General features: G+C 38.7%; 3 protein-coding genes across 4 annotated transcripts; 1 reads left to right on the top strand and 2 right to left on the bottom strand.

Moving 5' to 3' along the window:
• Positions 1–2,202: 2,202 nt before the first annotated feature.
• On the bottom strand, positions 2,203–5,567 carry LOC122020764 (probable beta-1,3-galactosyltransferase 2). The gene is made up of 11 exons (XM_042578785.1): positions 4,865–5,567; positions 4,409–4,505; positions 4,192–4,244; positions 3,891–4,102; positions 3,735–3,798; positions 3,575–3,647; positions 3,378–3,498; positions 3,119–3,206; positions 2,911–3,036; positions 2,709–2,818; positions 2,203–2,631 (listed from the first exon to the last, which is right to left on the bottom strand). Exons 1-11 carry the CDS (start codon positions 4,993–4,995, stop codon positions 2,483–2,485), a joined length of 1,224 nt encoding a protein of 407 aa, XP_042434719.1. The 5' UTR covers positions 4,996–5,567; the 3' UTR covers positions 2,203–2,482.
• Positions 5,568–10,823: 5,256 nt separating this feature from the next.
• Positions 10,824–20,171, bottom strand: LOC122018580 (switch 2-like). 2 transcript variants are annotated; one of them, XM_042575933.1, is made up of 10 exons: positions 19,740–20,171; positions 17,500–17,606; positions 16,463–17,381; positions 16,127–16,374; positions 15,790–15,916; positions 15,354–15,629; positions 15,006–15,252; positions 12,888–13,308; positions 12,738–12,793; positions 10,824–12,643 (listed from the first exon to the last, which is right to left on the bottom strand). In XM_042575933.1, the coding sequence occupies exons 1-8, from the start codon at positions 20,145–20,147 to the stop codon at positions 12,989–12,991; spliced, it is 2,652 nt and encodes an 883-aa protein (XP_042431867.1). In that variant the 5' UTR covers positions 20,148–20,171; the 3' UTR covers positions 10,824–12,643; positions 12,738–12,793; positions 12,888–12,988. The 2 variants fall into 2 exon arrangements, with proteins under 2 accessions (XP_042431867.1, XP_042431868.1); XM_042575934.1 differs by having other exon boundaries at positions 17,500–17,623; positions 19,740–19,857.
• On the top strand, positions 11,322–12,736 carry LOC122018581 (ADP,ATP carrier protein-like). Its single transcript, XM_042575935.1, has 3 exons — positions 11,322–11,744; positions 11,841–12,212; positions 12,291–12,736. Exons 1-3 carry the CDS (start codon positions 11,322–11,324, stop codon positions 12,570–12,572), a joined length of 1,077 nt encoding a protein of 358 aa, XP_042431869.1. The 3' UTR covers positions 12,573–12,736.
• Positions 20,172–21,371: the final 1,200 nt, after the last annotated feature.

Raw genomic sequence — 21,371 nt, 5'->3', positions numbered from 1 at the left:
TTAGTATTATAGTGATATTTATTTTTAAAAATCAGCATCATCTTAGTATTGATTTTTAAAGACTAACATCAGTCCCCTCGGATAGATCTAGTGGTTACACATGAAGTGTTGCCATAATAAAATATGGGATTCGAATCTCGATAAAACCGAGGTAAATATCTCTCTTATATGCTAGTCACTATTTCAAAGGCTAGTAATCACTCGTAATTTACCTCCTCCGTGTTGACCTTGGGACGGATTGGCGGGGGCGCTGGGGGCGAACGTATTCGTTTTTTTTATCATAATTTAAAAACTAATATCATCTTGGTATTGATTTTTAAAAATCACATAAGGTGGTGCTGATTTTTTAATTTGATGCTAATTTTTAAAAATAAGTATCACATTTTAAATACACTAGCTATTGTCTTGATGTTGGTTTAAAATCAACATATCTTGATTTGGTACTGATCTTTAAAGACCATCACTAAATATCATACTGATGATTGTGCATGCAATCAAAAGAAAGAGAATTTTATTATAATTTAAAAGGAAAAAGATAAAGATATTACATACATATGAGATTTGAAAGGGATTAAAAAATTTTGATCAAAAATCGTGTCAGTGTCTACATAGGATGTCACCTACGGCTGCTCGCATATATATAATATCTTACTTTGCTACGGACTATACGTCGTGCACCTATGCGCGACATTAGTTTAGGCGTCTAGAATGAATCCAAGAGACTGGATTTATTCGATAAGGTTTTTTATTTTTCTAAATTTTAATTTAGAATATATTATATATATAAGATTAAAAATTTTAACATTAAGAGTTAGATTATAATAGATGTGAGCTAATAAAATTTGAAGTTCATCGGGTCAGATCTAATGTCGAAAAAGGTAGTGGCCAATGTTTTCGATATCGTGACTGGTGGATGTGCCGGCTTGGTTGCAGCATCTCGTGCAGAGATCAAGTGAGATGATGACGGTGGAGGAGGCGGAAGGCGATTGGATGTCATCACCTCACAAGTAGTTGGTGCAGGCAATGACGTTTATGTTGCAGGGCGTCCGACGGACATTGAAGGTCGCCAAGTCAGGTTCGGAATGCGATCTAAGTCTGACCGACAGAATCGACTTGGCACAAATTTTTATGGTAATTCAGGTGTTTAAATTTCACTAGGCTAATTTTAGAGGTAGATAGTGTATGCGCCATTTATTCATATTTAAAGTCGATTTTTAAGATATACCTTTCATTTAAAATTTGAATCTTATTTTTTTCTGTATTTCATGGGAGTGATCTACCACTACAGGACACTTCTGAGGGTACTCTGAGATTTGGAGTCTTTCCGATCACAATCTACCTTCAATTAAAATTTTTCAATCCACCCTTCCTCATCCTGTTATATGAAGGGTCGGTCTGCCCCGTGCGTGGTAGCACTATGTAAGATTATCCTAATTAGCTTAAGTGATCAAGAGTGATCGATTCGGTCTCATAGAATTTTTTTATTATTCATTAGAGTAAATCGGAAAATGACGATCAGTCTAGAAGTCTAATATCTTTTAATTACGCCCTCTATTTGGATAAAAAATTCTTACAAATACATCATAGCTGAGATTCGAACCGTAAATATTTAGATGATAATATAGATATCATACCATGACACCATGACCCTGAAAACTTGGTAGCACTGCCTAAGAGGAGGCACTGTACTTAAATTTTAAGTAGATCATCCAAAAGTTGGATTGAATTCCATAATAAAAAGGAATGCTAATAATTTTTATAATATATTTTATTTTAATTTAACTACTATTTTTTTTTAGTTAAAAAATTTATTTTTAAAATATTAAAAAGGATATTTCATTGAATTTTTTTATTTAATAAAATTTAAAAATATATATTATGACATAAATTTGGATGAAGTTGAAGAAATATTATTATATGTTACCGTTTTAGTTAAAATTTACTTATAATAATATTAAAATAAAATATTTTTGAGATAAATAATAAAATAAAATACTACTATTAATATTTTTCAACGTAAAGGCTCTTGAAAACAAAAGGTGGCCTTTTAATTTTTACGAATTGATGATTGCACATTAATCCTGTTCGGCGTGTGGCTGTGAGGAGGGGATCGAGTTGAGTGCAATAAGTGAGGTTGGTACGGATCAAAAGATGGTCCATTGATCATGATTAACAAACTAACATCAAGTTTACTCATGAATGTTTGATTTATTTACCGCCTTAATGATTACTTATTGAACAAGAAGGTATTGTTTTACAGGAGTTACATTATTGTGGGGGAGAGCAATCACTCCTCTCTCTATCTCTATATATCCCCTTCCTCCTTAATGCTTTGGGGATCTTTTTCTTTTCGAAACCTAAAGCATCCTTCCCTCACCGGCAAAGAAAAATTATGATGAATTTAGTGTACAGACAAACATAGCAAATTTTGAATGAACATAATATATTGTGTGGCTAAATGAAGGAAAATAGGGTGATTCTTTCAGAAGTCTGTGTTCCACAGAGTCTTCTCTCCTTCACCGCATCGCCGGTGAACGTCTTTGATCCTTTCGGCCGAGTTGCAAATGCCGCTGCAGGTCCAGTCAAATGAGGCAACACAGATGTTGCCTGCCTGGGCTTTCCATTCACAGTCTGCACGAATAAGTTGGACTAAATTCAATCAATGTTACACATTATTTTCAGTGTCTGCACAATGTTAACTTAATTACCGGGCGGAGTGCCGCAACATAGTTTCTTATCATCGATGTGTTCGACATCTAGCCCAATGAACCATGACCCGAGTGAAACATCCTCATTTGCGTACTTGTGAAGCACATGTCTGATGTTACAGGAATTAGATCAGTACAAGAATCTGAGGTTCAAAATGTTTATGGCACAACAGCAAAGTGATTATTGTAGCATTTAGCTTACTGATTCATGGATATGTAAGCAGCCAAGTCCTTTGAAATGGCATATAGCTGACCGGTTGCATGCCGGAAATACTTATTTCCGTCATCGCCAAACTTCCAATACTCAGGTTCATGATATCTCACCCCCCTTCGGCAGCAACAACCAATAGTGGTATCAATAGTTCATCATGCTGTCTTGGCTACAAATACAATGTCGAAAATATGCTTACTTTTGAGCTAGCACTGGACCCGATTTCATGCATCCAATATACACCCGAGGCTTCGACCGATGTTTAGCCAGAGTGGCTCCAAGTGTTGCTGCAATTTACAGATCAAAATATTGCCAAAATAAAGAATTTAGAGAGTATCAAGATTTTTGACAACCTATACAGATAGATATACATTTACTTTCTCCACAATCATGTCAATGTGTGAACATGCAAGTTCATTTTGAATGTCTTTCGATCGGAACATTTAGATGATACTCACCGATGTTTACATGGACATCATCATCTACTTTAATGTAGAAATCTGCATCCCACATGGTGACAGCAGTTGCAAAATATATTTTTGTTTTGGCTGATAACTCGAGATAGCCTTCGACATGATCCTGAACATAGAAGCAGCTCCATGAGATTCATAGTTTCTTGCATTTACTTAGGTAAGCGCGGGAGAAAAAAACTAACCAGCCTCATGAAGTCACCATGCTTTCGATGTTCAGCTTCGATTGCCTTGTCCAAAATTCCACCTGATGTAGCACTGCAGCAACAATTGAACATTTTAGATGACAATTCTCCACATACTTTTTCTTTGTTAGACAAACTTTGAGCTGAGGATGATACTCACCTGTGACCAATGACAAAGCGAACGATAATTCCTTTCTCTTCCTCAAGCTTCTTTCTTTTCTCACCTACAATACTTTTCAGAGATGAATTTGATGACCAGATGCAAGAAATTTGCCACCGAACAAGTAGTAAAGCAAATGTAGGCAACATACTGAACCTTGAGGCATCCAAGTCGCGCGAACTGAATCCCTTCGCCTGCGACTGCTAAATGCAGTGTTGATTCCTATAACCATGAGATACCTCCTCCTTCCAGCTGCCTCAGTTTCCTTGAGAGTTTCTGGCACCGGAGCACCATTAAGTATTGATTCCTGCGCAGCTCTGGCAGCTGACAATTCCATTTCTAAGTCCGATATCGTTTTATCCAGAGTTCTGCAACAAAATTTATAATCCCACTGAGCAAATCATCCATCACTAATTGGTCTTCATATTTCAACTTTTCATCAAAACAGATTCCTTACTGGATTACTTGCTGAGTATCTTCGACGTTGTTGTGGATGTTGTTGTGGATGTTCTAAGAAAAGGTAATGCCAAGAACCATTGCAAGATTAATCCAGAATATGAAATAAAATAGGTGAAAAATCTGGAAAGTTAGATTTATCTGAAACTCATGAAAAACTCCTCAAGAGTTGAGTTTGGAAGGAAATTCGTAACATTCGGATGGTTTGACACACTTACTGTTCTCGGATCGCAGTCGCCAGAAACGAGATTGAGTTTATTGTCGTCTGATCTTGTTGTTGTCTTGATGATGTCCTGGGCCTCAGGCATAGACCAACTGTCACCATAGTAAAATGTAAAGTGTGTTGGCACAAGAATGATATTGATCAGAAACTTGTCTCAGAGAAGAGATCGAAAGCACCATGAATGAGTTTTCCAATTGGTTCATGAAAATTGAGATAAGAATTGCAAAATTCAGGCTTTGTGATGATAAAGAGAGAGCACTTGATACATACATGCACACAATTCAGGATTCAGAATTCAGAATTCAGAAAAGAAAAGTTATTTTTTGTTGTCGTTGCTCGAATCCAGATGAAAATCTCTTTATTGAGGAAAGAACTGACAGAAATTTAACGAGCAAAGAGCTCAAATTAAAAGGACAAAAAAAAAAAAAAAGAAGAGAGGGGAAATCCGCACCTGTTGGTGAAGAGAAGACCTACACAGAAGCTTCCAAGGCAAAGCAAAAGGGTCCACTTTTTCGACACCATTCCCTTCGCCGACACCTCGCCGGCGCCGGCACCGGCGCTGCTTCCTCTCTTGAAGCTCATCGCCGACGTCCGCTCCACCCTCCCCGTCTTATCGCGTCGCCACGGAGCCCCTCCAACCCCCACTCCCCATCTCAATTACCCGATAAAAATCCTACCTTTTCCTCACCGCACAATCGAACAGAAGGATCGCAAAGCAGCATCCGAAAGCAGAAATCCAACAGCGGAGAGGCTCGAATTCGGTACTCAAAGGCCTGCGAGATTGAGAGGAAAGATAAAAAATGGATCTTGGAGATCGAAAGTCTTCGGCCTTGGAGTCTTTCGCTCCACTTGTAGTCTGTTTCACTGCTTGGGGTGGACTATGGAAGAAGGAAAGGAGACCCACCAACCGGAGAAGGGGAGGGAAAGGGGCCTTGTAACAACAAAACTTTACCAAGTTTCTATAATTTTATTGCTTTGTTTAGTCATTGGCGATGGAACGCAGCAACAACAACTCGGTAATAATGGGCATAAAGATTACAAAGCCATCTAAAGAAAGGAAGAAGGAGGAGGTCGAGAATGAGCAAGACAGGGTGGAGTTAGCTCTAACAAGGCGGAGACACTGTTTGTTTGCTATGATTGTTCCATTTCACATTTGGCAAATTGGGAGATTACAGTCTCGATGATGTGATTAAGAAACAACAATTATATCCCTAACTCTTTTATATCTATATTTAAATATATTTTATTTTATTATTCTTCATCTAATACATCTACCATTAAGACATTGGGACAATAAATGAATTAAAGGTTTATGATCAAGTTGGATGTTCAACTTTTAAAATACATAAATAAAATTAAAACAATGAATAAACTGAAATAATTCATTAAACAAAATTATGTTCATTAATAATGATCATGTTTGAAATCTGAGTCAAATATAAGTCGATGAAAATAACGTTGATATTAATGGAAAGACGACTTTGACGCACCCTGTATATGTACATCTGAAAAGCGAACCCCCATATGAAACTTTCCTATCTATAGTATGAGAACGGGTGGTACTTGAACTCTACACACACTCAGACAAGCACCCATGACATTAGGGACTAGAAATCAGAGAAAAAGTCTTCGGCGCAGACCCTACGACGCTTAAGTCAGGTCCTTTCTCCCCAGAAGAACAGTGTACGATAAAAAAAGAACTGTTGAAGACGAGTGCGTATGTGTGCGTACCTGGCCAAGGAATAGGACCTCCCTTTTTATATGACATTGCATACCTCTAGAGTCTGATTGTTGTCAGAGAATATTCGGTATCAAGACCTGTTGGGTAAGAGGATATACGACGACCTCCTATTGGTGGAAGGAAAGTTCCACTGGAATATTCCATGGTGTATGGTAGTGATTCTCTGACAGGAGGTTACGATTCCTTGACATTGTTGTCGCTTAGTACTTTCTGTCCTACCCAGGTTCAGCTATAAACAGCTCGAAATGACCACTCAGAGACACCACCAAGAGTGAGCCTTGATGAAGAGGATGAGCTATGGCGAGGGACTCTTTCATGATGTGACCTTTGAAGAGTCGGTCGGGAGTTGTCTTAGCAAAAGCAACAAGACCATCTGTAAAGCCCGAGCTGGGGAAACTCGATCACTCGAGGGTAGGTCGGGAACTAGTCCAAGCTCTTACGTCTCAGATCTAGGGACCTATCCTGCCTGTGACCGACCAGGAATTATACGACTGATGACGCGAGGCGGTCTGACTCCTGTCTTCCCTTGACTATTGATTGCACGTCCTCTTGACTTTTGAGTGTCACGTCCTCTACTTTTGAATGTCACATCCCCTTGACTATTGACTGCCACATTTCCTTGACTATGGACCGCCTGACTTTATCGGGCTCCTCCTTTATGCACCGTATTAAATAATAATATCTATAATAATCAAGCTCAAGTAAAATTTAAATCAAACTCAAGCTCGTTAAGAAAAAATCAAACCAAATTCGAACAATTATTTTAACGATTTGATTCACTTTAGATTCAATTTGACTTAACTCGATTATCTTATCAAAGAAACTTGAATACCATAAAATTTAATTTACAATCCTATCTTCCCTAATTTATCGTTGTTTTTTCTCAATATGTATAATCATGATTTTTATTTAATATTCTTATTTGTTTATCATCCTTTGATTTGCAAACACTTGTATATATATATATATATTTTGTTGAGAAAGGTTTTGGTCATTGACAATTACATGTGTATGTATAGGCGGTAGGAATGATTGAGGCATCATGTGGAAGGAAGGTGCGGTTTAAGTTTAGGACTGCCTTGTAAGATTGGCTCATAAACATGTGGCCAACAAGTGTGACAGAAACGATGGCAAAGGAGGGCACATGGCCCCCCTTTGCCTTTTCTCTACTTCATCAACTTTCTCACTTTGGGTACGTGAAAGTTACAAGTTTGGTCAATTGAATTGCTTATAGTTCAAAGCTCTAGACCCTAGAATGAAATAGCTAACCTTTGCAAGTTAAAAAAAAAAAAAAAAAACTTTTGCTAGAATCTTCCAAATGTGCTTTGTCTTCTCTAATTAAAAATGAAATTAGGATAGTAAATGGATTAATTATTTATGAGCAACTAGGTAAGAATTTATTTATGCTATTTTAATATACACTAGGATAATTAAATAAAAAATTTATATATCTCATTAAATTAAGTTGATCCTGTCCGGAAGCTGAGTCGGATGGAGGTAGGCCTTGGTGTACTGGAAGTTGACGGAAAGTCGCTGCTGAGTCAGATCTACCTGGCACCCCCCAGAAAGGCTTATGCGGGCGGCTGACGACGGATGATGTCCAAGACGATGACGCTGCGGCTCTGCGCACACTCAGACGATCCCCCGAGTCGTTAAAGACCAGAAACCAGGGAAAAAGTCCCCGGGTTAGGCCCTCCGATGCTCAAATCGGGTACTTTTTCTCCAGAAAGCACAGAGAAAGAACGAAAAGTAAAGACTAGTGAGAAATGACGAGTGAGCGTACCTGCATAAGGGACAAAACTTCCCTTTTATACTGCAACGGAAATTTCTGGGTCTGACGGGTGTCAGGGAATGTCGGCTGTTAGGCTTTGTCTGACGGTGAATGACACGTGACACCTTTTTATAGGCTGGCGATGGAATCAAAAGGGGTAATGAGCCCCGACTGTGAGAATATTCCCTGACACGCTGATTGCTTTCTGACATTTTCTGACAAGTGGTTACGATTCCCCGGCTTGTTTGTCCTGTAGTGCCTGAACACTGTGTCTGCATTCCGAGATCTGTACTTATACCCGCTTCTATATGCTATCATTCATAGTTCGTATATCCCGACCTGTACGCCAGGCTTGTATCCCGACCTGTTTCTGTTCCCTATTATCCATGGCTTGCACGTCCCGACCTGCACGCCGAGTCTGTGTCCCGACCTGCCTTTGTATACTTGTTATCCTCGGCTTGTGCGTCCCGACCTGTACACCGGGTCTGTATCCCGACCTGCTTCTATCTACTGTTATCCATGGCTGGCACTTCCCGACCTGCACGCTAGGTCTGTGTCACGACTTGCTTCTATCTACTCGTTATCCTTGGCTGATATGTCCCGACCTGCATGCTAGGTTTGTATCCCGACCTGCCTCTATATACCTGTTATCCTTGGCTGGTATGTCCCGACCTGCACGCTAGGTCTGTATCCTAACCTGCCTCTGTATACCTGTTATCCTTGGCTGGTATGTCCCAACCTGCACGCTAGGTCTGTGTCACGACCTGCTTCTATCTACTCGTTATCCTTGGCTGATATGTCCCGACATGCACGCTAAGTTTGTATCCCGACCTGCCTCTGTATACCTGTTATCCTTGGCTGGTATGTCCCGATCTGCACGCTAGGTCTGTATCCTAACCTGTCTCTGTATACCTGTTATCCTTGGCTGGTATGTCCTGACCTGCACGCTAGGTTTGTATCCTGACCTGCTCCTGTATACTTGTTTTTCTTGGCTGGTATGTCCCAACCTGCACGCTAGATCTAATCGTTGAGTTTGTTCTACGCTAGGGGCCTTCTTTCCTTTACCTTTAATTGGCTTGTGGGCTCAGTCCTCAGCTATACCTGGCCCGCGGGACCGGTCCTTGACCGCTATTAGAGCTGGTCCTTGTCCGACTTATAATCCCCTCCTTTGACCGCCTCGTCAGCTGAGACTTTGACCCTAGCTACGTAAGCTTGACTTCTGACCGGCCCAAAAGCTTGACTTCTGACCGACCCCAAAAGCTTGACTTATGACCTCCCTGACCTCCACATCAGCTTGACTTCTGACCGGCCACGGAGGCTTGACTTCTGATCTCCCTGATCTCCACGTCAGCTTGACTTCTGACCCTCTTATGGTCTTGACTTATAACCACATCATCTTACCGACCCCATGAACATGTGTCGTATCATAAGTAAATAAACTTGAATACATATTTGTGAAGTATCCATGAATAAAATTGAATTAAGAGGTTCCTGAACAATCATTTCAACCATTTAGTTCAGGAAGATTAGAGATACCTCCAATTCTCCATATAGACTAGACAATTTAAAATCTATTCAAATAAATCATTTCAACCATTTAGTTCGAGAAGATTAGAGATGCCTCCAATTCTCCGTATTGACTAGGCAATTTAAAAAATTTTCAATCATTAAGTTTGAGAAAATTAGAGATGCCTTCAATTCTCTAGACAATTTAATTTTTTTTTTTTTTAAGTATTCAAATGATCCATTGCATTAATGCATGCACGTGTTGGAGGTTGCCCCATCAACATTACTTAATGGACTTCAACAAGAGAAGCCATTATGATTGCAATCACACTAACACCTCAACTGCCTCCTCCATCCACCATACAAATTTTGGAAACATATTGCTTGCACTTGCACTTGCACTTGCACTTGCACTTGGGTACGTAGATGAGAAGTCAACGAGAGAGCACCTCAATATGATTTATTATTGGGCAACAAAGGACAAGAATTAGTTAGAAGGGTAGGTAGTTGATAGTTAATGTGCCAAATTGGTTTAGTTTTCTCATACAATTAAGTGTATTTGAGTTGGTTGAGCTAGTCAGCTAGACATTATCAATTAGTTATTGTCTAGTTCCTCAGCCCGTCAAAAATTTATCATTACAATTCAACCCAACTCAAAGTAAATTGTGAATTACACAGACCAACCTATCAAAATATATATATATATATATATATAATTTTATATTTCATTGATTTTGATCATTTCATAAATACATAATTTTTTTAAAAAATAATTTTTGATTTTACACTTATACATATTAGCCAAAATAATTGACATAAAATATTCATAATTTTTACTATAAATATATATATCAATAAAAAATCCATAATCCAATTTTAGATTTTTGTTTTCTTTTGCAACGAAGTTAAAATGGGCTATCTTGTATTAGAGCACGCACAATACATTTGAAATCTCATATCGATGTGATTCACATTGTTCACTATTTTCTTCTTATTATATTTATTTAATACTATATATATAATTTGTTGACGTTCATTTATTCATAAATAATTTATAAATAAATTTATTTGTGTAAAATTTAATCATAAATATATTTTTATTTTTACTTAAAAACATAAAAAATATAATAATTTATTTATTTTTATAATCTTAAATTATTTGTTAAATAAAAAAACAATATAGGGCTCATATATTATATAAACTTTCTACTCGAGCTCAATAAAACGCTCAAGCTCAACTTGATAAAAAGTTCACTTGACGAAATTTTTAAGAAATAAATTAAATGAGTTAATAACTAAATAAATAATCTGATTCATCGAGAAGATGAACACGTCAGATTTCAGCAAGATGGACACGTCAGATTTCAGCCAGATCACGTAACACAGAAGATGTGGTCCAAGAAAGGCTGCTGCATCATGCATGCATCTGTTTTGTTTTACATGTTGCCGTATCTGCTTTTGTTTTCCACAATGTCAAACCTCGCCAAACTAACATGCACCTCCCTCGAAATGAGGAGATCATGGGAGCCAATGGAAGAGTCAACCAAATCATGAAGTGGCACAGATTCTAGACCATTTTTTTTTCAATCAACAATAATCTATAGCAAAGATTGCGTCTTCCTCTATCCCTCCATCTTCATCTACTGGAAAATGATCAGGAATATGGTTAATTCATTGTTCAAGTCCTCGGTTGACGGTCAACCTTCCAAGTTCCTTGCTTGGTCCATCCTTCCTCCAGTCTGATTCACACATCGATCGCGCAAGCAGGCGGCTGCTTCGTCAATCTCTCCTTCGCCTATTTAGTAAACGAATTCCTGTTTCTGGCCAAGTCGAGATCTTTGCAGCCAGTTCAATTCGGCTACTCTGTTTTGTGCGGCACAGCAGGTGAAGATGGAAAATGAATTGCACCGTCGATCCATCACACAGAAACCATGTTCTGGTGGTTTACCAGGCAGAAATAGCAGCATCTACAACCTCATCGGAGCTTATGACTTGCAGAGCACAGTTGGGAGACCATATCTCAGGCCTTTTACCCCGACCTCTGCTTGTGCTCCAGAGGAGAAAGGCTACTCCAGATTTCTTATAGATTTCCTGATGGGCGGAGTCTCTGCTGCCATTTCCAAAAGCGCGGCTGCTCCAATTGAGCGCGTGAAGCTCCTCGTCCAGAACCAAGACGAGCTGATCAAAGCTGGCCGCCTCTCAGAGCCATACAAGGGGATCACAGACTGCTTCTCTCGAACTGCCAGAGAAGAAGGTGTTCTTGCACTGTGGCGAGGAAACACTGTAAATGTCATTCGATATTTCCCTACCCAGGTTGAATCTTCCCCTCCTCCTCCTTTTCTTTCCTTTCCTTTCCTTTAAAGTGGTTGTCATTGCCATTGACTGTTGTTTTGCTGATCACCACCTCAGGCACTGAACTTTGCTTTCAAGGACCACTTCAAGCGGATGTTCAACTTCAAGAAGGATAGGGATGGATACTGGAAATGGTTCGCGGGCAATTTGGCTTCTGGGGGTGCAGCCGGTGCTACCTCACAAATCTTTGTGTACTCGTTGGATTATGCAAGGACCCGGTTGGCGAACGATGCCAAGGCTACCAAGAAGGGGGGTGAGAGGCAGTTCACTGGCCTGATTGATGTTTACAGAAAAACCATACAGTCTGATGGAGTCGCTGGACTGTACCGTGGCTTCTGTGTCTCCATTGCCGGCATCATCGTTTATCGAGGGCTCTACTTCGGTCTCTATGACTCTTTGAAACCGGTTCTGTTGGTTGGTTCCTTGCAGGTCAGTTAGTGCTTGCCATGCTCATGTTTTAGTTAGATGATCAAGTGTTGAACGAGTGATGTTGTTTGGCATTTAAAGGATAACTTCTTGGCGAGTTTCTTTCTTGGATGGGGAGTTACTGTCGGCGCTAGTCTTTCTTCCTACCCGATGGACACTGTTCGTCGACGGATGATGATGACTTCCGGTGAGGCTGTCAAGTACCGGAGCTCTTTCGATGCATACTCACAGATTGTAAAGAATGAGGGAGCGAAGTCCCTCTTCAAGGGTGGTGGTGCAAACATACTCCGAGCAGTGGCCAGTGCCGGCGTTCTAGCCGGTTACGATAAGCTCCAAGTGATCGTCTTCGGAAAGAAATACTAGATGGTGGCGGTGGCTGAGCCATGTTGCTAGAGCCTCTCAATGCCTAATGCTCGATGATGATGACAAAGTACCTGATCAAGTGAGATTGTTAGATTTTTGAATAATGACATGTAAGACGGCTAGATTCTATGATTGCTTCAATAAGGCTGCAGTGTTTATATTTACTTGTTTCTTCGGGTAACAACAACCTGACAACTCAAAACAAGCGATATGAGGGAGTCCTGCAAAAATCAAAAATCTCATCAAAAAGTCAAACACTCAAATAATGTTTTTTTTTTTGAAGAAATTGAGTTTTCAATGCATCTTTCTGCTTACCACTTGGTATGTGGTTTATCAAATCCGTTGCCTTGCTCATCGCATCTGATTTCCATCTTGTTATGTTGACACGCTATCTACAGGTAGACAAATTGCACGGCTTAATAGTCAAGTTGTCTGCGCTTCTTTTTCTTGTTAAAACTCTCTAACACTTCAAGCCTCTTTGAAGGTGATGCAGAGAGTATCCACTTGCTGAATTCCAGGCAATCCATGCCCATGTAGTGAGCAACGTGTCTAAACTCATTCCTCTTGAACTGTTCAGTAGAGACATCCACCCTATGGATCCTTTTCGAGTTATTAGCTTGTGTCTTTGGTAAAGTCGTGTCGGCAGAGTCTTCCTTCGTACTTGTGGTACAATTGTTTCCCAAAAGCCCAGGTCCCATGTTTACAATATCCTCGTTACGGTGAGCATATACTATGCCTGCGAAAAAACATAACTTATATTTTGTGCCATACCCTGTGCAAATGCATACAGATTTTTTACTAACACTGAATTGAATTTCATGAAGAGATGGCAACTTCTAACAACATATGCACAATAGCATGCGTAAAAATAGTTGTGTATAATATGTCCCTCACCTTTTGGCGGTCAATCTTCTAGTCAGGAAAACTCATTTTATACTATCGCATGCAAGCTCTCAATGAAGGTATAAAATCAATTTGGTTGATCTCATCTACTAGGGAGTAACACACTCCATGATGATAAAAATTCTCAAGATGAATTTTTCCAAGTTCTCATATAAAATTACCTTTGCTGAAAATGGAAAAAATATTATTGATGGATGCATATGCTGTTTTTCATAAGTTAGAAAGGTTCGCAACTGTTCCATCCAATTTGTACTCATCAGCCTAACCTCAAACCCAGGTGCAACATGGGTTGATACCGAGTGGAATCCAGGCCAAATAACACATGGTATAGAATGAGGTAACCAAGTGGCAAACACAAGGAATATAGAAAAAGAGAACAAACAATTATTGAGCAGAAGAAAGGCAATCATCCAAACGATTTATAAATCTCCTGCCTCATCTCAAAAATCCTGTTCCCATCCTTTTTCTCTAAGCCGGTAAGCCCTAATATACATGTTTCAGTACATCACATCAATACTGATCTGGAAAGTGAACAATACCCACACCGAAACTTTAAACTAGGAGGTCAACAGAAAAACAGATGGAATATTTTTGTTTCCTAATCAACCTGGTTCATTTTGAGGAATCTTAAACAGATAAGAAAACTTATCTTTTTCAGTCTCAAGAGAGATTACACAATGAATTCTAGTAAACACAAGCAAATGGATTTAGAAGATCTCCACGTAGGGACAATGAAATAGTACCCAAGCAGAACCTTAATAGATTCATGTCTAGTTGCATCATATTTTCTGTAATGAGTTTTTCTAGTATAAGTTGAGCTTTTTATGAAAAACAAATGAAAGAATGCTTAACTGCACATAAATTGGGATTGTTTCATACAAGCATACACTAAATCAGTTGACCTTGTTTTGTTATGTTGCCCTTTTAATAGATGTGAAAAGTTCGTGTGAACTTTTGAGATAATCATTATTGCAATGCATTCATATTACATGAATTGTGTTTTTGTCAACAAATGCCAGGGCATATATATGGACCAAAAACACTAATTGCAGACATAAGGCAAAATTTTACAGAATATTGACAAAGGAAAAGGAACTGGCCTAGTGGAGCTGCAAGTACACCAAGTAAAGACTCAAAAGATAGCAAGATTAAACTAATTTGATATTTCCATGTTAATCTTGAGCACCTTAAAAATCTTGTTAATGCCAACTCTTGCCTAGTTTTTTCTCTTAGGATATTAACTATTCTATTATTGCACCTCCAAGGAACATAATGGCAATGCCTAGTTTTCTAATTCTTGTCTGTTAATAGATCTTGCATTCAGAAATGCACAATACAATGTACCTGAGAAAACAAAGAAATTGTCACTCTCTTAAGTTTAGAAGGAGAAGCATGCTCTTAGAATGTGACCACATGCAATACTTCAGTAAATGCTTACTCAAATCTTCAATGGGAGGATTGACACTTCAAAAGTTTTTCTTCAGAATGGCTAAATTGCTTAGGAGCAATAGTAGTATGATATAATCTTACCTAGGTCCTGAAGCTTCCTTGTGTTTTCAAAGACTGTTGCACCATCATTCAATGTGTCATGAGATAGTATTTCACTTGTTGGAGGAACATAGTCATCAATTTCTTGAAGAAGTGGTTTGTTCTGAGTATCGAAGTGTTGACCTCCTTTCTCATGCATTTCAATTATCTCACTCGTGAAAAGCTTATCAGAGAGATCATGGAAGAGGTTGCAGATTCCAAATAACTCGCCCTGGAATTCCTTGCAATCCTAGAGAATAAGTGGAAGACAATACAATCAAGTTGAGAAACTATTGATTCTTGATCTGTCAAACCAAACTGGTTTTAAATAAAATCATATCAGAACAATACCTGGACACCTTGGAAGTAACGTTTTTCCATCTTCCCAGAGACAGCAATGTTTGAAAGCTGCTGTTTATAAATTTGGCGAGAATAGACAAGCTCTTCAAGGGAACCAGCAGCAAGAAGACGGAAAACTGTAACATGCCGCTTCTGACCATAACGAAATGATCTGTCCTGAGCCTGCAAGTCTTGTGCAGGATTCCAGTTGGGATCAAAAATAACCACACGGTTAGCACTGACCAGATTCAGACCTAAACCTCCAGCCCGAGTAGATATCAGAAATACCTATCAGAATATCCGTAAGTTTTTTTTTTCTGAAAATAAGCCAGTAGCTTCCCTCCCAAACTGTTTGAAGCTTGGGAAGAGAGAATATGTACATTATTAATTATTTTGACTAAAAACATTTTGACAGGCATGCTCACTTAAAGATCTAATTGAGAATTACCTGTTTACTAGGACTTTTATTAAATTCATCAACAAGTGACTGTCTTAAGCTCATTGGAGTTGAACCATCTAGCCTGGAAAAGCAATATCCTTTTCTTATGAGAAACTTCTCCAGTATGTCCAGCATCCTGCTTTTAACATAAACATCAGCCGCAAATAAAACCAAAACCATGACAGTTTGCAATTATACAGTGTGACAAATTCACTTTGTGGATTTTAGACTGTTCCATCTTCACTGAATGTATTTGAATGAGACAATGAAGAAACAGAAGGAACTGAAACATAAAAAATAAAAAAATCAAGGGCCAATTTGTTTTTTCCTCTTGGAGTGTTGCTACCTGACAGAATAGCTAAAAAGTAGAATCTTGTCACCCTTTGTAATCCAAGAAAATAATAGCTTTTCCAATGCTCGCATTTTTCCACAATGTTCAACATCACTAAGCCCCATGAAATTTTCATTCTGAGCATTGCCACCAACTAAGTCAACATCAGCACCAAAGATAACAGATGCTAATTCTGCATCCTTCTTTTGCTTCTCAAGATCATCCTTGGGATTAGGCTTTATCAACTCCAAATGGTTGCTTATCTGAAGAATCATATTTAACAGTTTAAAATTCATTGTTCAAATAAAAAAGGCAATCAAATATGAAGATACTAAAATGTTCAAGGGGTACCTGCTGTAGCTTGATAAGGCAGGGAAGAACTAGGCAGAAAGGGCAAGAATCACAGCCTTCAGGATTCTCTCTATGCAAATAAGACCACATGATGCCGTCTGGGACTGTCTTCTCACAGCATTCAACCTGAGTTAAAGGACTGCCACAGCTACAAGGCAGATCCTTGTTTATTAAAGATTGGACATCAGGTTGTTCCAGCATCCTCTTATAAACTCGCTTTTGCAAGTCACTCATTGCACAGAAGACAACATTATCTTCTTTCCCTAACATTAAATGTCCTATTGTCTCCTCTTTAGTCCTTCTTAACAAGTACTTACGCAGAACAGCGACAAGATGTTTCTTCCGTTCATCAGCAATGTGAATGTATCTTTCAGGAGCACTTAACCTCTGACCATGCTTTAAAGGCTCATCATAGAAATCACGAAAGTGTTCCCATGTTCCTAAGCACCCAGGTGCAACCCAATCAAACAGATTAAAAAGCTCCAATATTCTGTTTTGCATTATAGTTCCAGTTAGACCAAATCTTTTTCTTGTTTTTATTCCTAAGCATGCCCTATATAATCGTGATTTTTCATTTTTCAGCTTATGCGCTTCATCAACAATAACAATATTCCATGGGACTTCACATAAAATCTTATCATGAATTCTGAAAGTGTCAAAGCTAGTTACAAGTATCTCAGTACCATGAGTTTTAAGCTTCTCAAGAATTAACTCTCTATTTGGTCCATGATAAACTGAAACACTGAAATCTCCCCATTCAGATAACTCATTTTCCCAGTTCTGAATAATTGAAGTGGGACAGATGATTAATATAGGGCCTTTTTCCACAGCATGATACACCTTATCAGCTCTGTGCTCATTGTCTTTACCAGTTACAGCTGCAAGAAAAGCTATAACCTGGATGGTTTTCCCCAGCCCCCTAAATTAAAATGGCATTATTACTCAGCAACTAAATTCTTAGCTGATTAATGGAACTTGGGCATGTAGGAAGAGTAAAAAAATCAATACTGCATAAAACAAAAGGAAAAAAGGATTACATGTCATCTCCAAGTACACCACCATGATTGCTTTTGTACAAATTGTACAAAAATCTAATGCCATCACTTTGATGTGCTAGGAGCCTACAATTGATTGATGCAGGAACCTACAGAAAAAAGGAATCTAGAAATTGTTATCAGAGATACCATCAGTATGCATATCACTTATAAATATGGCTAATTTGAATGTGCGGTGATTCACATGTCATCATATGTTGAACAGTTGTTGATCATGTGGCACTAGAACATCCTGAATGGTAACAATTGTTATCAAAATTTGCAAGATTGACAAAGACTATGCACCTAGAACTTTGTATTAGATGGGGCAATAGATCCACCGAGATTTTTTATGAGCATGGCAGAGACTGGACATAACATCAAAGCATTCACAATTGAGGACGGCAGATTTATTGATATAGCAAAATCTAAACTTTATACTGGGCAACGAGAAGAGACAAACCAGCAAATGGAGTGAAAAGTGATTGGAAGATGGAGACAAAAGAAATCAAGCTAGCAAATTGTAATTAGCAGATAATATTGTCAATATGATAGTCACAGAGATCTCATAGGGCAACAATCCTACAAAATAAAAGAGAAAACATTAAAAACAGAAAGATATTGATTGAATGGATAAGACTATGGAATAGTGGCCTATTTTATAGAATTCGCATACAGACTAAGTGGAAATAAGTTACATGGGGGAGGGAGAGGGGAAAAATCACAAAATTATAAATGAAGCTTCATCACTCATGTACATTTTTGTGTCACTTTCCCTCTTATCTTTTGGAGCCTTGATGCAATGGTAAAGTTGTTGGCGTATGACCTAGAGGTCACGAATTCGAGTCTCGGAAACAATCTCTTGCAACGCAGGGCAAAGCTACGTATAATAGACTCTTCCCGAGACCCTACATTGACGGGAGGGAGCTTCATGTATTAGGCTACCCTTTCCCTCCTATATTTCCTTTCAAGTGAACCAACCTTTAAAGTTTTTATTTCAACATTCAATTCCAACAAATAGAACTCAACTCTTCAAGAGTTGAAGTATGATTGCTTTTGAAAATCTGAAGCATTTACCTCATCTTCATAATGTTAGGTCATCCCTTTAATTATATAAAACATCATTGTAAGTTACTAAATCAAGAAGCATTCTCTACATATCAACTATAACCTCAAACTTCAGAGCATTGAGATTGCAAAAGTGTTGGAAGACACTAGTCAGAGATGCAAATGCCTCTAAGGTAGCAAATCCTCTATGCTGAAAACTATACTAATGCTTAAGTTGGTTAGTAAATCAAATGAATGCGTCAAAATCAAATGTTCTCACAGTGTGCAAGTAGTCTCTTAGAGAAGTATTTATGATGTGCTAGTGGTTTATGCATGCAAGATTATGATCACACAATGTAATTTATCTTCTACATCATTATGTGCAATTCATATATGCTTTTTGTAACCCTCAATTGGATGCTAAACTAAACAAAGAAATCAAATACATATGTCAACAAGCTTTATATCTATACACAACTACAAATCAAAACTCATATTAAATATGTCTATAGAATTTTTACAAACAAATTTGTTAGTTGGTGAAAAATCTATCATGCTTATTTAGTTTAACAAGTTCCTCTATGTTCATGCGCATATGCCAGTGCAAAGAATTTTTCTCCTATGAGTCCAGACTAAGATTAGCATGTAGGACGTAAACAAGATGGGGCTGCAATTGTTCTCTTGTAGTGCTAAAGTCGACATTACCTCTAGATCTTTCATTTTGTTCTCAATTTAAGTCTAAGGCAAGTGATCAAGTGACTCTTCTAGAATTAAGCATTAGGACTCACTTAAAGGTTCTTTGATCGCAAGAGAAGGGTGACTAAATCAGGTGAAGTTTCATCTTCTATGATATCACTTTTTTATTTGTTCCATTTTTTCTTGAATTCGTCAAAAAATGAGTAGATTGGTTTGGCCGTAATGTGGAAAATACAGTCAAAGATGATAAAGGTAACAATTAATGAGAGGATGGAAACATATTTTGTCTCTCTACTATCCTGTTTGGATATCATCCTAGTCTCTCTTTTCGAACAATAGGATAACACCTCAAATTTACAGCGAAATCCTCATAAGTCCAAAAAGTGATGAATCAAGATTTCACTTTGCTGCCGTTAATCAAAGACTACGTTTCAATACCAAACCGTTCCTCATTTGAAAGAGAAAATTCCTCATTTGAAAGAGAAAAAAGAGAGAGCTACCTGAACAACATGAGTTTCTCCGGGAGAGGAGAGAACCAAAGGTTCGTAGGGCCCTCGAGCCTCAAAGGAGGCAGACTGCGAAAGGAGCGCATCACGCGGCAATCTGACGGTCACTGGAACGCCTCCACTCTCCTCCTCATCCTCCGCCGCTGGTTTCTCTTCTTCAAAGGGTGGTTTTGGTGGACGGAATTGGAAGCCCTCGGAGAGAGACTGCGCATCGAGGCGTTGCAGTTGCTGCGAGAGGGAGGATTTGGGTGGCTTCCTCGAAGGAGGGGCTTCGGACGGAGATTCCCAAGAGGAGGCGGACGAGGAGGAAGCGAGGGCGGCTCCGGCTGTGTCGGTGGCAGTGGCGGAGGAAGGGGAGTTGGAGCAGGGTCGGAGGGTTTCCTTTAAGCGGTTCAGCGACATGGTCTCGTTGCCTATTCTTTCCTAATCATGCGATTTCACCCAATTTATAAATTGAGCATATGACACTTTAAAATTTACCAAAAACTATATCTATTATTCAAAATATCTTCGTGTTGACATAATTGATAATTACGACCCATATGCAAAGGGTCATTATATTGAGTAAAACTAGAGTCACAATATTGAGCAAAGTTAGAATTATTTATCTCCGTTTTAGATCATATAAGATAATTTTAAAAGAGCCTCCGTTGTAAATTATAACGGTGCTTCTCTTTTCAGTCAGGGTCATCTAGACCAAACTTTCTTAGATCACAAAAAAACATATAAAAGATTCTCACGTGCACATCACGTGCACACAAAAACCCCTCTCACGACAGAAACCCCAGAGTTGACAACGAGTTGCTCTAACCCTCGCAATCCTATCCGTCGACGACGAAAACTCCACCGGCGATCCTCCACCTCCGCGATCCGCCTGCGAGTTAAACTCCATCGCGATCCCCACCTCCCGTCTCACACGAAAGATGAAAACCTCGTTGCGCCCTCAACTTTCAGAGCCCTAACCCTTCCATCGTCCCCGACAGCCTCCATCATCCCCAACAGCCTCCCGCAGGCATCGGACCTTCTTGTGCTGCTCGGAGTTTCCAGAGGATCCGCGTGCTGCGTGCTTTGCAACTCGCAGGTGCTAGTTTCCTTCTTTGTTGAGTACTAGTTTCTAGAGTTTTCAGTTTGTCTCGGTTCTATTCTGTTGGTTACTTATTTGTTGAGTACTTGATGTATTTAATCATACATTATTACTGCATAAATAGAGCAGACTCTTAATTATAGCTGTCTAAGCACTTTATGAATGGATTTTGCATTTATCGGGGAATTTTGGTTCTTAATTAATTACTGTTCTTGGTAGGATCTGGAGCATTTGATAGCCAAAGAGAAGTTGGACCTATAGTAATTATCATGGAGGGTGAATCTACAAGTTGTCGTCGTTTGAATTTTGAAGGAAATAAAGATAGTCAGGAAGGTGGCTTTGATGTTATTGATGAAGGTAATAAGAATCATATTAGGATTGTATTGAGTTTCATTATATCAAATTTCCCTTTTTTTAGCCATCTTGCTTTGTTTGTTTAATTGTATAGGTTTGAACATTGAAACAGATTTGGATATACCACAAATGAGATTGGAATTTGAAACAGAAGAAGATGCATATCAATTTTATTTGAGATATGCTAA

The sequence above is a fragment of the Zingiber officinale genome, chromosome 9A (assembly GCF_018446385.1).
Source record: "Zingiber officinale cultivar Zhangliang chromosome 9A, Zo_v1.1, whole genome shotgun sequence".
Lineage (NCBI taxonomy): Eukaryota > Viridiplantae > Streptophyta > Magnoliopsida > Zingiberales > Zingiberaceae > Zingiber > Zingiber officinale.
Note: the sequence above shows the minus strand (reverse complement) of the source record. Positions and strands in the feature narration are given on the sequence as shown.